At 36.5% G+C, this 19755-nt stretch overlaps 1 protein-coding gene across 1 annotated transcript in view; it reads left to right on the forward strand.

The window, feature by feature from the left end:
* RALGAPA1 (Ral GTPase activating protein, alpha subunit 1 (catalytic)) overlaps positions 1-18304 on the forward strand; it is a gene marked incomplete at both ends in the record, with an annotated part of 90439 nt that extends 72135 nt beyond the window's left edge. The window contains 6 exons of the mRNA XM_010286787.1: positions 1461-2325; positions 3863-3934; positions 4875-4998; positions 6727-6882; positions 16131-16289; positions 18177-18304. Of these exons, the coding sequence (XP_010285089.1) occupies positions 1461-2325; positions 3863-3934; positions 4875-4998; positions 6727-6882; positions 16131-16289; positions 18177-18304 (1504 nt within the window). The remainder of the gene's footprint in view (positions 1-1460; positions 2326-3862; positions 3935-4874; positions 4999-6726; positions 6883-16130; positions 16290-18176) is intronic.
* Between the last annotated feature and the right edge of the window lie 1451 nt (positions 18305-19755).

Here is a 19755-nt window from a genome sequence, read left to right on the forward strand (position 1 = left end):
GGCAAATATGTACTAATTGTTTACTTTTGCTGATGAAGAATGCATCCAGTGCTTCAGAAACTAAAGATCTGTCATGACAGCCAGTATGCATTACAAATTTGCCTTTATTTTTCTAGTTAAACCAATTAAGACACCTTAAACTGCAAAAATAAATTTGTTTATTAAACATTAGTTTTTATTGTGTATAAATACACAGTATAAAGGGAGTTGAGTTAATTATACCATACTTAGGCGTCCTAGAGGTTACATGTTGTCAGTAAATACTGAACGAAAAAGTAACAGAACGTTCAGAAAGTTCTAGTTTGATGGATTTTTGGTGAAAAAGAAGGTGGGAGTTTTCAGTGTTTAATATAGTTTAAAATACATGATGTAATCCTGAAGAATACAGTCTTGATTTATCTTCCCCTTGTAAATCCCAAGTTCAGGGCATCCAGGTCCTGTTGCAAGAGAGAGGCTGCAGATATATGTGCTTTGCTATATTGATCCTGTTTTCTCTTCTATAGTGTAATACTTTTGTGTATGGGTTCTTCAGTGGGTACCCTGAGCCAGTTGAGGGTTGTCTGCCTGACAGGGTCACGCTGACCAGCTCTGTACTTCATGAGTAATGTCGAGTGGCTTTGATAGAATAATCCAATGCCAATAAAGTACTCAGTTAACAGGATGTGGTATAAATATTAAGAAATTCCTTTTGTGAATTTAGATAATGTTGCATGCAAGTGGAAGGTATGCAACAAAGGAGGAGGTGGCAGAACTGTATTGAAATACCAGTACATCTCACAAGATGAATTTCACGTAAGAAAGGCGTAATTAACTTCTCTTTCTTCCTCCAACTTTTTCCAGACTGAAACTTCTTAAAATGCAGGTGGAGCATGAGATTTAAAAATTTTGCTACTGTTAGACTGTGTTCAGTATAGATAGCTTCGTCTTTGATTTGGTACTTTAAAATCATCCAGTATTATTCTCAACCTAACCTGCAGCTATATACTCCCTGGGGAAATTAAGATGGATTAGAGCTTTTGTGCATCTATGTTCCTTTGTTTTTCACAAGGTAATGATGTGTATAAAAATAAAAATCCATTGCAGTTGGAAATGGACTACTTACAGCACAATTATGTTTTCTACTTCATCAGCAATTTAATATTTATTTTCACTAGATTAAGAAACTCTGTACTTTACATAAACCATGCTGTTTACAAAGCTATGGTAAGGAGGTATGGTAGGCTGTAAAATCACAAAGGTGCAACTTTAACTATCTTACGATTTTTCTTCATGCTATTTGTATATGAGACCAGTGTTCATCAAAATACATATTTTTCCATTACTGAGTTGGCTGTATCCTAACCTTGCAGTGCTCATCCTCTGTTTAAGACTCAAAAGGAAGAGGAGACCGAACGAAATACTTAAATCTCAGTGTTGTTTTCTGAACTCTACTTTGAAAACCTGTCTTCTTTCTCTTGCAGTGAAAACTCACATGCAACAAGGATTAATTTCTGTTGCTGCTCGTACTGTGATAACACATTTAGTCAACCACTTAGGCCACTATCCTATGAGCGGAGGTCCTGCTATGCTAACCAGTCAAGTGTGTGAAAACAATGACAATCCATACAGTGAAAGTCCTGAACTTTCTCCTGAACTTTTTGAGAACCCAAACCTTCAATTCTTTGTCTTAAACAATACTTCCCTGGTGTCTTGCATACAAATCCAAGCAGAAGATGACATGCCTGGGGGAGGACTGTCTGCTGGACTTGCATCTGCTAATTCAAATGTTAGAATTATAGTGCGTGATCTATCTGGCAAATACTCATGGGATTCAGCCATTTTGTATGGACCATCATCTTTATGTGGATCTTCACAACAAACATCTTTTGCGCTTTCATTATCTCAACAAGATAAAACAGAAGATGCTCTTTCATCTTTTGAGCATGTGGAAGATATATCTGCAAGGGATGGAATTACACTCCAAGTAAAAAGGAAATTTAGAGACACTGTACCGACATGGGATACTATTAGGGATGAAGAAGATGCCCTTGATGAGCTCCTGCAGTATTTAGGTGTTACAAGCCCTGAATGCTTACAGAGAACTGGTGTCTCACTCAACATTCCTGCTCCTCAGCCAGTCTGCATCTCAGAGAAACAGGAGAATGATGTCATCAATGCAATTCTGAAACAGCACACAGAAGAAAGGGAGTTTGTTGAAAAGCATTTCAATGATTTAAATATGAGGGCTATGGAGCAGGATGAACCAACCTCACAAAAGCCCCAGTCAGCATTTTACTACTGCAGATTACTTCTCAGTATACTGGGAATGAATTCTTGGGATAAAAGGTAAAAAGAAAAGACTAACAATTTAAGAACTTTCTTTTAAGGAATTGTGCTATTCTTACTGTGTAATAGCAGTTGATCATAGAGTGGGTTAAGGAAAAAATACTCCAAGCCAGCCAACAAAAGAGGAAAGGGGATGTGCAACTAAGGAGAAAATAGCAGTTTTCTTCTGCATTTCAACGTGTCATTTAGGGAGACAGGAAGGAGGAACCTGTTGCCTTTATTGCTATTTATGTTCTTTCCTTAGAACAGTGTTGGAAGGCAAATTGAAGGAGTGATATTTTTTCTAATAACCCTTTTGCCAACTGTACTAAGGAGTACTGCCATGGGTAAAGAAGGCATCTTTTTTGCTTTCTTTGCCTCCCATGTATGTTCCTGCAAAAATCATTACCTTTCTATGACAGAATGAGACTCTGAAAGTGTCATATTCTCAGCTATTGTGTTTCTGGACAGTGTCCTGCTGCTTTGCCTGCTAAGAGCATGCTTGCATGCAGCCTCAAAGCATTGCATCTGTGTTAGCTATTGAGAAAGATATATCCCCTATTATTTATTTCAACGTTGGCAATGTTTGGGTATTGTTTAGAACAACAGGAGACAAGCCATGTTCAGTTGCAAAAGTAATGTCTCTGTTTATGTCATTATTTTTGTGGGAGTGTAGTTAGGTGTATGTCTGCGTATACATGTGGATGTGTACAAGTATTAGCATCCTAGAATTTAAGGGTCTTTCTGAAATCTTCTTTTGCCGTACCTGTCAAATTCCGTATTAGAGGCATTGAAATATTTTCTTACTATGAAGGGAAGTGGATATTCTGTAAAACAAAAATAATCTCTGTCACTGAGGTATCACTGGAATCGGACACAATTTTGGTGTTATAACCCTTATTATTTGGGTCTTTAATTCCTCAAGGCAGTCTGGTTTTGAACAGTACTGCTCTTAAACTCATTCCACTGTGTTTTGTGGGAAACATCTTAAGCGTAGTTTAAAAGAAATTAAAAGTTCATTTCTTGCTCTAACATATTGTTTTGTTTTTATTTTAAATTGTTACAGCTGGCAGGGTGACTAGTGAGCTATGTTCTCTCCTCTTCTGCAATTCAGAATAGCAAAAGCTCTGTGTTTAATGCACAAACTCTCTAGGACAGTAGATTATGGGAGTATCTTTTGTCACTAAGTGTATATATATATATATTATGGCCTAGTAAAGTGTGCAGCTTATATATGCATCAAAAGGAGTCCTGTCTGTTCTTCTGTAGAGCAGAGATTGACTGCAGTTGGATGCAATAGGTTGACAGAAGAAAGTGGAAAGAAACAAAGATTATACCCAGGGCTATAACAGATATAGAAGATTTCCTGGAGTAAAAAAAATTGTTCCTATATTTTTGAAAAGATATCTTAATATTTTATATAAGAAAGGACTATTTTAAAGGCAAAAGCATTTGTTGCCTGTTCTTGAATGGACCTGGAAATGTTCTTGTACCATTCTTGTACTGTTCTGTATCCACCAGTAAACAGGTGATGAGAGTTACAAATTTCTCTATTTAGAAGGAGCTTTCATCTCCTGAAGAAAAATGAGAAGTTACTTCGAGAACTCAGAAATTTGGACTCAAGACAATGGTAAATACTATTAATGGCCACCTACATCTTTTTTTAAGTGTGCTTTTACTTAAATGGCTCTAATTGCATAGATGTGAGACTTGAACTAATTTTTAAAATAGTTTTGTAAATTATTCATGTATTTTGCACTGTATTGTTACTGGTGTTATATTGAAGTTACATTGGTGTCATTTGTGAAGTGAAACTCTACAAGTAGACTATCATGAGATAGAACCAACTTCAAAATAATTTAAAATTATGAACATTTGTATGCATAGCATGGAATAGTTTTAAAACTTTGATATATCAAAGTGTCCACGTTTTAAGCTTCGGCTAATTGTTTAGCTGTTTTCCAATGCTGTTAGTATTTAAAGACCTGGAATTCTAGTTGGACTTGTAGCACAGAATTAAAAACTTTGAATTGTTTTTGTAGAAGTTGAAATAAAATCCAGTGGACACTTTAGAAGTGAGAGAAACCATTTCAGTTGCTCCAGTGTCTAACAGCAAGCTGTGAACAGAAGACATTGCTATAGTACTTAAAGATTCTACTTTCAGTTGCATAAGCTGCATTTGCCATGGCATTTATGAGGCACTGTCGTTAATGGGCAGTGCAGTGTCGATAATGCCTGTGTTACAGGTTTTGCTCATGTTAGAAGCCCAGCTGTTCCATTAGCAACTGGTGCTGCCAGGACTACCATCCTACATCTTAGAAGTGACAAAAGGGGTAAATGCTGTTCATGTATAGCAACACTTTAGTCTCTAGAGAAGACCAGACTAGAAAAGACAGAATGGGAATATGAAAATATAGAAGGTATTCAAAAAGAAGCCATATAGTTGTGCTTTACTTCCACCACTGTCTTTTTTGGTGTTTTAAAAGCTGTGTTCTGTGTGTACTGTTTGCATATTTTGGTTTTGTATTAGTAAATGCACTGTCATGCAGTGAGCATCCTCTGTTTTACAGCCGAGAAACACACAAGATTGCAGTGTTTTATGTTGCTGAGGGACAAGAAGATAAACACTCCATTCTTACTAATACTGGGGGAAGTCAAGCCTATGAGGATTTTGTAGCTGGTCTTGGCTGGGAGGTATTTATTAAAATGTTTTTATCCTGAGTTTGTTTGCAGAGAAAATTACAGATCCCTTAGATATTACAGGTCTTTAGCATTGCTCACAAGTACTGAAATACACTGTTTTGCAGGTAGGATGTAGAGGAGAATTCTGGTTTTAATTTCATTAGCAATACTAGCTATTTAATTTTATAAGCTATTTAATTATAATACTAGCTATTTAATTTTAATTCTTTTATAAGAATTTTAAGCTCTTCCAATTTAAGAAAGTTTGGGCAGGCAGAGATGATTTTTAATGTGCAGTCCTGTACTTGGTCTTCATGGACTGATTAGGAGGCATCTTGCTTTCCCTGTAGGCCTGTAAAGTGTTAAGTCCATTGAAATTTGAGATTTGCTCAAATCTGGAAATCCAAAAAATACAAACATGAGCTTCCCTCATACTCCTTTCTTCCTGCCTTCCACTGCAGGCATTTATCTGTTCACACACTCCGCTCCGTGTCTTTTCCAGCAGTCAGAAACACTGTGATGTACCTCATCATCTATATTGACCTGCAACTCTTTAGTCACTAGTTAGATACTGTTAGGAGGGTTTCCTTTTTTGTATCCTTTCTTTCTGACCACATAGGATTAACTTCCATTGTAAAGTTCAACTTGGCACTGTTGTACAGAAGTACAGGAATCACTCCTGCTCCTGGCTGGCAGCATAAGAATCTGCAGGTTTTCTGTTCCTCTTGTGACTTGTGTTCATCAGGAGTGTCCATCATATTTGTTCTTTTTCTTACTCCTCAGGTATATAAGAGCACTACTAGATTAGCTGTGTGGCTAGTGGCTCTGACTTTTCCACAGGAACAGAGGAAAACTGCTAGAAGTCTGCTGACTGTCACGAACATAGATGTTTATTTCCCACATTCCTGATTCTTCAGGAGGAAAAAAAAAAAAAAAAAAATCACGTTAGTGTCTTCAAATATCCTTCTTCAGTGGGTTAATTCTCTTAGCCTTTATTAGCTTGATTAAAGAGTTGCTAATTTGGATTGATATTCCGTGATGAGACATCTAATAGTTTAACCTCTTAATGTTAAATTCTGGATCCGTTATTAACAGAAAAGCGAATATATCCCATGTGGTCAGAGATTAAATGTGTTCACATCTGAGACAAAGCTTTCTTTAGGCACTGTTGTAAAAGTGAAATAGCACATTAAGCATGCTTATTTATTTCACTGCCAAACTATTTCTCATAGAACTAAGACTTACAAGCTTACTTATGAATTATCAGTTAGTTTCCTGTGATTTTTTTTTTTTCATATTCACAAAATGAAAATTTCTCAAGAAAATATATGTGGAAGGTAACAAGACAATTTAAAATTGTCTGGCTCTCACACAGGGTTTCTTCAGAGCTCAGGTCAAGGCTGATGTAGGATCACAGAATTTTTAAAAATTCAAAAAGCGCATGTAAGTGACTACAGTCAACTGAATAATGCAATAAATACTCATTTACACAACCTTTCCTCTTCTCTAACCTCATCTTCCCAGCAGCATCTGTGGTGACCATGGAATATAGAATGCCACTGCACTGCAGTTGATTTCCAGTCTAGTCAGCCGGTCTGACCTCTTTTAGAAAAGCATAACTGTACTATTTGTGAACTATGTTAAAAATTCAGTTGAAAGTACGTTTCAAAGTGTAAAGAATATATTTATCACCTGATAATTTTTTTTTTTCTTCTAATGCTTCCTGGACCTTATTTCTAGGTAAATCTCACAAACCATTGTGGCTTTATGGGAGGACTGCAAAAAAACAAAAGCACTGGACTGACCACTCCATATTTTGCTACCTCGACAGTAGAAGTAATGTTCCATGTGTCAACAAGAATGCCATCTGATTCAGATGACTCTTTAACAAAAAAGGTAGGTTTTTCTGAATAACAGATTTTCTTTTGGTAATAAACCCAGAGAAATTAGAGTCAAAGAAAATCCATTAACTTTTTCTAAAAAAAACCATAAAATACCATAAGGTCTTTACCTGCTGATAGTTGGTATTTTACTGAAGTAAGTTAAGCCATATAAATTAGTTTCTACCAATTTCTAATTTTGTCACACTGGTGATTTTTGCCATCACTGCAAATGTTGGCAGGATCATATGTGTAGTGGTGAAAAATGAAGGGAGGTAATGGTTTGTGTAGAAGAAAAAGCATTATGTCTGAATGATGTGTTAGTACTTTGAGACTTTAAATGCCAAGTAATAACTATGTGGTGAGTATTTTCTAAGATGACTTTTTTATTCACATAAGAGTCACTTGCTGTCTATTAATATAACTTTCCCTTTTTAAAAAAAGTGAAAAATACGAAGAATTTGACAATGTTTATTGTATATAAGGTGTTTTGTGTTGGAGCAGGTACTCAACAGTGGTATGATCTCTCATAGCCACATTAAGAAAAAACGGTTTTCTGTATTGGTATTTTTTCTTTAGAATTTAATAAATTCCACATTAGTCATAATAAGTTACAGTCTCAAACATGTGTTCTATTATAAATGAACAATTGGCTATCATTAGGCTGTCCCCTGTCCTGCGTACATACATCTTCAGATGTGCTAATCTGTTCAGTAGACACGTTAATGAGCACTGGTTGAAGTGTAATATTGGAGGAAGTGAAGCTGGTTGACCCCAGCATGGAGTTTAATACTTGTAATTAAATTAGACAGTAGACAGTTAGTAAAGAGAGAAATAGCCAAGCCGCTGGCAAGCCTCAATTATTAATGACTTTTTTGTTCTTTGTGTTCAACTTGAAGAAAAAAATATTATTGCTATTGTTATTGTTATAGACTGACTATGAGTTCTAACTTCTCACTGTTGCATTTTAGTTTGGTTGGTTTGGTGGGTTTTTTTTAATTAAAAATGTTTTTTCTTGTATGCTTATGGTGCTGGGTCCTTTCTGTTCTTTATTTTCTGAAGTCTACTTAGGTTAAATGATTTATGAAAGTGGTTTAATAGCAACATCTAGTATAGAACAGTGTAAATATATATGTTTTTTCTAAGTTCACTGGCTTCTGTATTTTTAAAGTGAAACTTGATTTTATAAAACACAGCTTGTAATTAAATTATCCTTACGATGTTTGTTTATAATCCGTTTGAATCAGAGCATTAAAAAGTATTGACAAGGGGGCAGATGGGTCACAGTGAAAATCAATTAATAACAAATAATTTGCAAATGCTGTGGACTTCAGCAGAACACACAGGCAAGATCTCAAGTCTGTTTCCAGGAGCACCCTGACTCTACATCTAGCTTTTCCTGCCAGGCAAGGTTCAGTGCTGGTCCAGGCCTCCTGTGATTTAGCCTGTGAAAATGGTGCCAGCTGGAGTACTCCAGCTTGCCCCAGGCCTATTTCAGCTCCTCCTTTACCCACAATCTCACTCCTCAGTAATTCAGAATATTTGAGGTCTGTATGGATATGTAGAGTGTATCAAAGGAGTGGGATTATATTTGTATATCAGCTACTGATGGTGGTGTTTAGTCAAGCTACTTTATTTCTGTGTGGCTTTCTGTCCTGTTCTTCCTCAGTATGTCGTTTTTGTTCTTCTTTTTAAGCCCAGTTTCCTGATGAATGGAGGCTTATGAGCCTGCCTTTGTCTCTCTTCCCTTCCCTAACACCTTTTGGTCCATTTCAATTGAATTTAATAGAGGAGACATGATTCAAAGGTGTTAATTTCCTGTATGTGTAATGAACATAGGCTAAGTGAGGAAGATAGAGTGAGAAAGACTTAGTGCTCCTATTCAGCAGGTAAAGACTGCACAGGAAGAAGCATTGATCGAGTGGCTGATACACCAGGAGGCTGCGCTGCCGTTCAGCGGGGTCTGGACAGACTGGAGAGTTGGGCAGAGGGGAACTTCATGAAATTTAACAAGGTCAAGTGTAGAGTTCTGCATCTGGGGAGGAACAGCCCCATGTATCAGTACAGGTTAAGGGTTGACCTGCCGTAAAGCAGCTCCGTGGACAAGGACCTTGGAGTCCTGGTAGACAATAAGTTATCCCTGGGACAGCAATGTGCCCTCGTGGCCAAGAGGGCCAATGGTATCCTGAGTTGCATTAAGAAGAGTGTGACCAGCAGGTCGAGAGAGGTTATCCTCCCCCTCTACTCTGTGCTGGTGAAGCCTCATCTGGAGTATTGTGTCCAGTTCTGGGCTCCCCAGTTCAAGAGACACAGGGAATTTTTGGAGAGAGTCCAACAGAGGACTACAAGGATGATTAAGGGACTGGAACATCTCTCATATGAGGAAAGGCTGAGAGACCTGGGGCTGTTTAGTCTGGAGGAGAGAAGACTGGGAGGGGACCTTATCAATGTCTACAAATCTCTGAAGGGTGGCTGTCAGGAGAATGGAGCCAGTCTCTTTTCAGTAGTGCCCAGTGATAGGACAAGGGGCAATGGGCACAAACTGCAGCACAGGAAGTTCCACCTCAACATGAGGAAAAACTTCTTTACTGTGAGGGTGATGGAGCACTGGAGCAGGCTGCCCAGAGAGGTTGTGGAGTCTCCTTCTCTGGAGACCTTCAAAACCTGACTGGATGTGTTCCTTGTGCAACCTGCCCTAGGTGATCCTGCCTTGGCAGGGGGTTTGGACCAGATGATCCTCAGAGGTCCCTTCCAGCTGCCACCATTCTGTGATTCTGTGATTGGACGTCAAGGAAGCAGTGCCAGAGAGAGATGCTGTGAAAGTCTTCCCAAACTTGAGAAAAGCATCAACTGAAGTTTGCATCTTGGGACAAACAAGCAAGTGGTATCAGGAGACATGAGTAGGAAAACAGGCTTAATTCTTTTACTAGTTCTGCAGCTACTCATGCTGCTTAGGCTGAACACATCAGCAAAAGGAATGTGTTCTGTGAGATGCTGTCCAGCTCACACACACTACAGGGGACCTCAAAATCATTTGAGAGTCATATGTGTGCTAACAATTGTAATTGTTCTGAGTACATGTACTGTTCATGACCTCCAGAGAAACTTCAGTTTTGAGCTTCTGTACAGGTCTGTCATGCGCTTTCTTTGTCTATTTCATTCAATGGGAGAAAAACAAGAAAACTTGCAGTAGTTGGCTTAGAACTGCTGCTGGTTTTTATATTGTAAATGTGCCTAGAGGTGCATCATAGGTTCATCTTATAAATGGAAATTAAATTAAATTAAAACAAAACTTCTTCCTGCTATTCCAGCCACTGCAAAATCAAGATTCTGCTGTTTCAGAGGCTAAGCCAATTTTAAACTTATTTTCCATCAGTCTTACAGAGTAGCAAATAAAACTTTTAAGCATCTTGGATACCTATGAAGCATTTGTTTCTGAAGACATGAACAAGAGCAAGAAAAGACATGAATTCAGGGAGAAGAGATGAAAATCTTCTGAATGTGTAAAGGGACTTATTTTATATATGCATTTCAATGTTTTTATTTGCAAATAGTAAATTAAAGATTTAATGCTGATAAAGCAATCCATTTTGTTTTTCTTAGAATTAAAGGTTAGAGTAAAAAGTATTTACACTACCCTTACAAAAGCAAACTTGCAAAGAAAATACCAGGATTAAATGGAACTGTGAAGACTTTCATTTCAGAGTGAGAAAGCTCACGTATGTGCCTCTACAGCTTATCACCTAGCTCCTCCTTTCTTAGCCTGATAAAGGAGTGAAGGCGTTGTAGGTGGTAATATTATATATGATATGTAAATAAAAAGTAGTAATGTTGTCAATGATTGGAATACTAATTCATCTGGGCTTTGGGTGTATTACATGATTCTAGGTTATGTGTGTCATTGTCCTTACCACACAAAAGATTTATAGCTCCCCTTATTTATAGCTAGGTTTTTTTATTGTGACATTAACCTGTATTGGGAACTTGAAGGCTTATAGATGTAAATTATTAGTACAATATTTTTTGGAGTAACCATTAAGTACACACTTGCTTTCAAAAACAAAACAAAACAAAACCATACCATAGTTGTTGAAATGAAATTTTGTGAAAAATTCAACTAGAGGTTACATATGCTGTAGCCAGCAGTGCTGCTTACATTCAATGGGCAGAAGTAGCTGCAGTAAGCCATTACTTCAGATGTTTCTGCTCCTTCTGTTCTTTTTATAATGAACACTTTCATTTTTGAAGAAGAAAAAAGTTGGGGCTAGCTGTTGTATCATAAAAAAATATAATAGCCTTTTTTCTCCCTCCTTTAGGTAAGTGCGTATCAGAAATTACCGTAATTTTGGCAAGAGTTCAAGGGTTAATGCAACAGATAAATAAAAGGAATTTTCTGTAAATTGAGCCCTGCATTATTTCACTTGTCTTGCCTTTCCAAACCTAACTCATTTAATTTTAAAAAGTAAATACTTAAATTCTTCCTGACAGTGTGCTTTGCTTTTACTGTCGTTTATTACTTCAATTATACTTGGTATCACTTAGAACAATCTGCCATTTGGAAATTTCAGTATAGCCTGCAGCTTAGTATTAAGTCTGGCTGCTATTGTAACATGTACAGCATATGACACTAATGTATCAAAATTAGATTTGATCATCCCTCCTGGTTATATTTATTTCACGTTTCTTTTGTATTCAGTTAACATAAATGTATTAGGAGAGCTGACACATGATGATGGCTATAGAGTAAGAATATTTTAAAGTATTTTGAGTTAAATTTGAAATTTCAGGTAACCTAACAGTCAGTCATTTTTATATATTTGGTTTAATGGAGTAGAGTTTCAAAGCAAGCCTAAAAAAAAATCTGTTTGTCTCTGACATCTCCTCAGGGCTGTCTTCCCGACAGCTCAGTTTCAAAATGGCTAAAACAGGGCTCTTAATCTCTTTCTCATTGCCACCTTTCTGGATCACCACGGATAACATGACCATTGTGCCTGTCACTTGTGCCCATAGCCTGAAATAATCTTTAATTTGGTCCGCTTTCTGGATTGTTACATTCAGTCTGTGCTTAAGACTCTGTTCTTTTTTCCATGTAATATTTCTAGCAACATAGCCTTTCCATACACACAGTTAAATTTTGTTCACTATGTCCTGAACTGTTGTTTTGATTGCTGAACCTTCCTTTCTCTGGCCTTGATGTGTTCATTCTTGAAGAAAGCTGCTATAAAAGACATTTTTCCAATCTTTAATGCCTTTTTACAATGTCTTTGCATTTGTCCATCTCCATTTTCTGTCTTGCCTTATGCCTGGATAATAAACTCTCTAGAGCACATTGATTAGCATTTAGCATTTTAGAATATTGGTGTGTAACCTGTAGTTCCAGGTGTTTCAGCTACAGTGTATTACCAGTTACTTGAAGTATAATGTTATTTTAGAGATTTTTATTATTTATGTTATTGCTTTATTATTTATATTATTGCCTTGCCTCTCTAATAAGGATTTGCACTTTGTTTTGCTTACTGTGATTTATGGACGTACAAAATTGTAAATTTAGGAAGACAGGGTCAGGAAATGAGTGTGAAGTGTGAAGATGTAGTGGCTTACACAACTGTTGGTGAGTTTTGAGTAACCATTGACACAGGTTTCAGTCCTGGTACTTGTACATTCTGTGTGCACCAAAGGTATTCTGTTAGGTAACATTGGGACCACGCCACCGCCTTGGAAAACCATGTCACTGTCTGTCCTTTCAGTTTCAATGAGCAGAGGTGGTTGTAGCTCAGTATCTTTGTACCACTTGTGTCCAGGACACTGAATTCTGGGATGCTTCCAATGCAATAGAATGACATAAAAAATACAGATTAAAGTTGAAAGAGATCAGGCTCTGGCTTTCCTGTGGTGTAATAATTACAGTGAATGATGTATTCTCAAAATGCTTGCTGTGCTTGCAGGAGAGCTTTGTCGAGGAGCACTGCTCAATTTTAAGGTCCTTCAATAGGGAACTAAAAAATGAAGAAAAACTGAAATTCTTTTTTCTAAAAAGTTTACGCAATACCTAGCAGACCTTGGAAAGGTTTTCAGGCGTATTTCAGGTATTGGATCTCTTCCATGAATCAAGTGGTGTTGGTCAGTCAAGTTACCAACCACACAAGCTTTCTTATAAGTTTTGCTTGCTGACCAAGATGAGGACATCTGAAAGAAGCAATAAGGAGCACTATATTAGTGTCAGAACTTCTTTTGATCTACTCTTGAAAAAGGCACAGAATGCCTTCTTCCAGAATTTAATTCTTCTCCAAACATAAAGATGAAATCAGCAACGCACAATCTTATTTACTTATCTGTTAGTTTTGTCAGTCTTCTACCTTCTATAATGGAAACAAGGCATTGATCATAGTTTTGATCTTGAGTACTTTACATCTAGTTATAAACCACCATTCATGGTTTATACCATCATCCACCTACTTGCACCATCTGATTTTGACTTTCAATCCATTATATGTCACAGAGATGCCATTCTACACTTTACTCAAACTGGATCTTTGTCAGATTATTTGTGGTGGTAATTAGGAGACGAAACATACCTGACAGGACTTGGAACTCATTTGAATAATCTGATTTGTTTTCTTTTTCCTCTGAAGAAGTTAGTGTTTTTACCCTGGAATGTATCCTTGCACCTCTGTGGGGCTATGAAGCAAACTTTGAAATTGGAGAGAAAAGTCACTAACAGCTTCAGTACGCTGGGCATCCGAGAATGTGTTCCTTGTCAGTAGTCCTCCTTCTGAAATAACCACAAATACGCTTTCATCACACCAAAATCTGTGTCAGTCTGATGTGAAAGTGTGCATCACTAGTGATGCTCTGTCTGGGTAGCTTTCACAGAACTGCAAGGGCTGATGTCCTGTCTGGTTAGCTGCAGGTATCAGTAATGGGTACACAGGGGCAACCTTAGATAAATTCAGAGGCAGTGATGCCTTCAAGAAGCTGTGCTGTCTAAACTCTCTACACATTTTGCATTTTAAAGCCATTTATCTGGCATGTACACTGTCACCATCCCTTGTTTCTAGCAGTGTATGAGTTTGTTTTCTTTGAGCCCAAAGATAGTAAGTAAAGGAGGGCTAATTCTTCTAGTAAATAGTCCAATATTACTGAATTGGGAATGGTGCAGTGCAGCAATGGGTGTGTCAGTCCTAGTTGTTCTTTTTGGCAGTCAGTTCGATGAGTTCAGTTCAGTCAGTGCACCAGATGGCCATCCCTCAATCTAGGATCGTGTAGTTTTTTCCATGTTCCACAAGATTTCATATCTAAACTCATTTGCCTCGTGCTTTCTCTTTGGTTAGGCAGCCTCATCTTTCCTGAGCTTTTCACTTGCTTCTAAGTGCGGTTCCATCAGTGCCTCGTGCCCTTCTGTCATTGTCATATTTCAACACATAGCTTGACTGTCACTTCACCTAGGAAGATAGGAGAGGTTTAGGCCCTCAGAACAATTCCATGGTTAGTTGTCTTTTACAATGTTTGTCACTGCTAAGTGTTATCCAAGGTTTCTGCAGCTGGTGTTTGCGTGTTGCACATCAGTCATTCACGTTGCTGCCTGGTTTTGTTCTAATCTAGTCAAATAAAACTCAGCATAGTGAATGTTCTTATAACTAATTCTTTTGTTGGGCTGGGTTTACTGTTGGCACAAGAACATCCCTAACTAAGTGTTGTTCAAAATAATTCAGCCATCTACAAAAGAGGCAAGAACAGCTCACTTCAAAGGAGCTGCAGTCATTGGAGATTAGGTGTATGTATGATCTGGTCCAGGCAAAACAAATGACTTGTTGAGCATCAGACAAGATGTAGGGTATTGATGCCATCTGCCCCTTTGCTCAGTCCAACACTGAAGAAAATCTTTTTCTTGTAGAAATACAACCCTGTTTTTCAGTCTTAGACAATTTAAAGCCAGCAGAGAAGAGCAGAGGCGGTGGCTTTTTTATTCCCCTCCCGCCTCTTTTTTTTTTAGTCTACTGCTGACAACCAGTATAAGCCTTCAGATAAGATGAAGGTAGCATTCCAGGAGGTTTTGTAATGTAAACAAGTGAATACTTGCAATGCAGTTTCTCTGCTGACTGTGTATATATTTTGCTTTTATTTAAAGTGTGGTTATGTTCTGAAAATGAATACAGAAAATTGTTGCTTTTTTATATACAATAACTTTTTGTAAGTGCTCAGATTAGTATCTGCATGTTACCTGTTAACAGCAGCTCACAGTGCTGGCCTTTGAATAACATCAAGGCAATTGTTTGACAAATTCTACCTACCTAAAGCTGTGCAAACAAACTGAAAACTGTGGGTGAAGACAATTGTCAGCTATTAACTGGTGATGCACAAAGAGATAAAAATGAGTTTCCAGCTTGAATTATCAGAAATAGTCCTTACTGGAAGGAAACTCACATCTAATAATCTGAATGTATTTGATCAGTAACACAAAGCCTCTCCATGGTGTTAACATTTGTTTATCAGATGGTAGTGTTTATCAGAAGGAGCATTTTGGAGCTTCAGTGTAGATAATTCCAAAGTGTTCAAGATACTCCTTAATCTGGTTACGTGATTACAACTGAGGATACAGCATGGATTCCGAGGAACCCATTTGGCCATTCTGAGCCAAATCAAGAGCCATTTTGGGTGTTTTGGGGACACGTTGAGTTATTTTTACAAAGATATATAGGTTTCATGGGAAATGAGCATTATGTTTAGTTGCTCTAGGGGCTTAATGCTCTAGGAGAAAATGCAGTAGCTATTCTACTTTAAAAGCTTTTTGTTTGTAGTACCCAGTTTGGAGTTTGGCTAGAATGATGAGGTTAAAGACTGCTCAGATATGTAGCTTTTAAACAGATGTTCATTCATATACTTCAAAAGTTCGTATAGAATTTAGTAATTTGCTGCCTGTTGGTGATGGCAATCTTGAAAGCAGTTTAGTAAATCAGATCGAATCACTCTGCATTCCTGAGATAATATCAACAAAATTTTAGCTTTCTAGTAGAAAACATATTGACGTATCTGTTAATTTGAATAGACATTGGCACCAATGTATAAAAAGATAGAGCACAAACCAATACTGTGAACAAATACTGTCAATGAAATTGTAAAAAAACTGTAGTGTAATTTCGTTATTTTACTCATTTTTCTTTATTTTTTTTAGCAGGTTTGTCCTTTTGAAATACGAGCATTTAGTATAGGTGTATGACTATAGAATATATTTAAATTGATGGGGTTTTATCCCTGCTTTTCCAGCTAAGACATTTAGGAAATGATGAAGTACACATTGTCTGGTCAGAGCATACTCGGGATTATAGAAGAGGAATAATTCCAACAGAATTTGGTGATGTTCTTATAGTTATCTATCCCATGAAAAACCATATGTTCAGTATCCAGATCATGAAAAAGCCTGAGGTAAGGAGTTTTTTTTCTTTTGTGTTTCCTTCCTATATTTAATGAGAACTGAGTTTTTGGTATAATAGATTGATCCAAGAAGGTGGTGTGTCATTAACATTGACAATTGCAGTGGTGGTAGGAGGTGGAGGAGGAAGAGCTTGGTGAGTACAATTCATAGTAAAATCAGTAACTTGAAATTGCAAAGGCCTGATCCTGTCAAGCATATCTGCTAACAGCATAAACCAGAAACAAATCTAGAATATCTTGTGTAATCATTTAAATATTAAGATAAACTTGGCAAACTTTTTTTATCAAAATTGATGCGTGACTGTGGGAGTTGAATAATAGCCTGCTCCAGCTTTCTCCATCCATGTCATATTCCCTTCTTCTTCTCAAAGCTAGTTTTCACTTTCTCCTTGACCCCACACAAGAATTTGGAGATTATTTCATCAAAGCAAGACCATTCAACTCTTAGGCATATGAAAACACACTGATTCTAATGACTGTTCCTCAAATGTTTGTGCTGACCCTGTTTTTAAAACAGTGGTTTAGGGTAACAAACACTGACTGAGTAAAAGTAGTCATGAATGTTTGTACTGCATAATTTCTGTGTGTGATGTCACTTGCCATGAATTTCTATACTTTAGATATTAAAATTCTTTCTAGAAGCATTAATATTAATAAATGAGGTATGACAGAAATAGGATTCTCTCTATATGATGAAATGATACCCAGCACATGCTCTTGTTATTACTGGGTTACTTATGTTTTTAATTAGTAAGTATATTTTTTCTCTTACTACTTTAAGGAAAAAGAGTTGTATCATTGGGGATATGCAGGCTGAGAAGGAAAAAGAAAACTGCTGAGAGCAGGGATTGTTTAGTCCAATGAGGTCCTTGTATGTGAAAAAAAGTGCCTTCCATCAGACTTCAGTGTTCTCAAAACTACATTAAATGACTGATGGTAAAAATAATACAGAGATCTAAAATTCTTCTGCAGCAATTGATTTCATCTTTAGCAGGAAAAATACTTACTGTACACTCTGCTCCCTTTGCTGACCTGATGCACAAATTGCTGCTCTTCACATGCTAGCAGATTCAGAACTTTATTCACATGTGCAGGAAATGAAGATGCGTAATAAAGTTTTAATTTCTTTTTTTTTAATTGAAAATGGTGACTGATTAGAGAAAAATGTAATGCCAAAACATAAGATACATCTGTTTTGTAAACCTTTTGGGTGCTACCTATATTAGACATCACAGTTTTCTATGGATCTCACAAATAAGGCTTTACACTTAGGGTCCAAAGAAGCCAAACTTTCACAATAGATTTCCCTCATAAAGGGCTTACAATGTATTTGTATAGATACCATAGAAAGGAAGAACAGATAGAAGAAGAAAAGAAAATGGAAGGTGAGGGTCAGTCCACCAGTAATTGTATGACAGTTGCACATTGAGTTGGTCCTTATGGACATGTTTATATCTAAAGCTATAATAAATATTATTTTTTAAAAATTGAGTAATTATTCCTTACTACTACTGCTATCTTACTACCACCTACAATATTGTCATCTAGCCTTTCAACCTCATAAACATCATATGCCTGACTGTTCCTAGGATTTTGGCAGCAAATGTTGGAAATAAGATTTGATGAGACATAGTATTCAAACGGTTGCTTAATTTTCTTCAAATACTGTGTTATCTGTTACCAAGGATATCAAGCTGTTATACGGCTGTATATTTCCACAAGAGAAAAAGGTCTGTCATGGAGCACAATAACTGGTCTGATTATCTAACGATGAGGAGGAAAAAAATTATATATTTGAGTGTTCTATTGTTAATGTTGATTGCTAATTGTTATAGCTAACATCTATCTTTATGTTGAATTTCTTAATTTTTTATTCAGGTTCCATTTTTTGGTCCACTCTTTGATGGTGCTATTGTGAATGGAAAAATTCTTCCTATTATGGTTCGTGCAACAGCTATAAATGCAAGCCGTGCATTGAAATCATTAATCCCATTATACCAAAACTTGTATCCTTTCACTCAAATGGTTTCTGAGGCATATACATTCCCTTGCAGTTCTACAGATATGATCTTCATGTTTTCTGTCATCTTACGTCTTTGTCAGATTAACATAGGGAAAATATTTTCAATTTTTTATGGTGGTGGTGCCTTTAAGAAACTTAAACTCATAGAAAACAATTCGGATGAAGACCAGCTTTTTTTAATTAAGTGAAGAATAGGTTTAGTGCTGAAAAATCACTTGTTTCTAATATTTTATAACATGTACTTAATCACTTCTTGTTAAACAGAATTATTTTAATGACCATTTTGTGAGTAGACTTTTTAAAATAGCTATGTCATGGTGTTAATAATCTTTCTTTCCTTAAAGGTATTTAGTATTTCTCCAGTAATAATGTGACTTAGTTTTGTTTTCTAGTTCCAAGAAGGATATGAATGCTGTTTTCCTTCAAGATGAGAAATATGTTACATTTCTGTCATACAGATTTCGTTACTCTGAACACGAAGTTGTCAGAATTATATTAGCAGCTAAAAAATGTCAGAAAATATTATCTTGGGGGGGGGTGGAACTGAAATTTTTTTTCAGTTGAAAGTTTTTTGAAAGGGCTGCTTTTGGAAGAACAGATTTACCAACCAGAAATTAAAAAACATAAGGTAAGTCAATCACTTATACTTCTCCCCTTCTTAAGACTGAGGTCTGTCTTATACCTGTTAGTTAAATCAACAAGAATATACTATTTTTTTAATTTCATAAATTGAAAGGTAAATTTAAATTTTGATCCAAAAGAAATTCTGTGCTTACTTTCTACCCAAGCTGTAGATACTTGTATTTTTCATGTGATAGATTGTTGCTAAAATACTCTGTTTCTTCTAAGGCTGACTGTCAATACTGAGTTTTGGATTAGATATGATGAAGTGGATTTACAGATGAATGATGGATGGTGCTTGATGTCATCACATTAAATGAAGTTTGTGCCATTTCTGTAGATGACAGATGTTGATTCATTGTATTTTTATGTTTGGAAAGGTCCGATCTTTTTGTCATTACTCAAGTGGCTTAATCAAAGAATTTAAAATGTATTATCATCATTATACCATGAAAAGTGATGGCTTATAGCATTATATTGATGTATAGCGATGAGCAATTGGAAAACAATTTACTTTGAAATAGAAAACTTTCAGTACAAAAAAGCCCCACAAACTTTTATGTTTAAACTTCTTTACAGAATATGGAAGTTGTAATAAATCCCTTGGATGTAGCTTGCCAGCTCAATGGCTAGAAATTGGCCAGTTCCTGAGAGCTGTGTATTGCACATTCACTTTTAATTCATTTCTCCAAACTGTACTTTCTATATGCATCAAAGCACTGCATGGCATTTATGACATAATGTGGCCTCCATTAAAATGTTGATATTCGTCTCCTAATATGGTTAGCATGATAACTGGAAAGCATTACGTAT

This window comes from Phaethon lepturus, unplaced genomic scaffold (assembly GCF_000687285.1).
Source record: "Phaethon lepturus isolate BGI_N335 unplaced genomic scaffold, ASM68728v1 scaffold10885, whole genome shotgun sequence".
NCBI lineage: Eukaryota > Metazoa > Chordata > Aves > Phaethontiformes > Phaethontidae > Phaethon > Phaethon lepturus.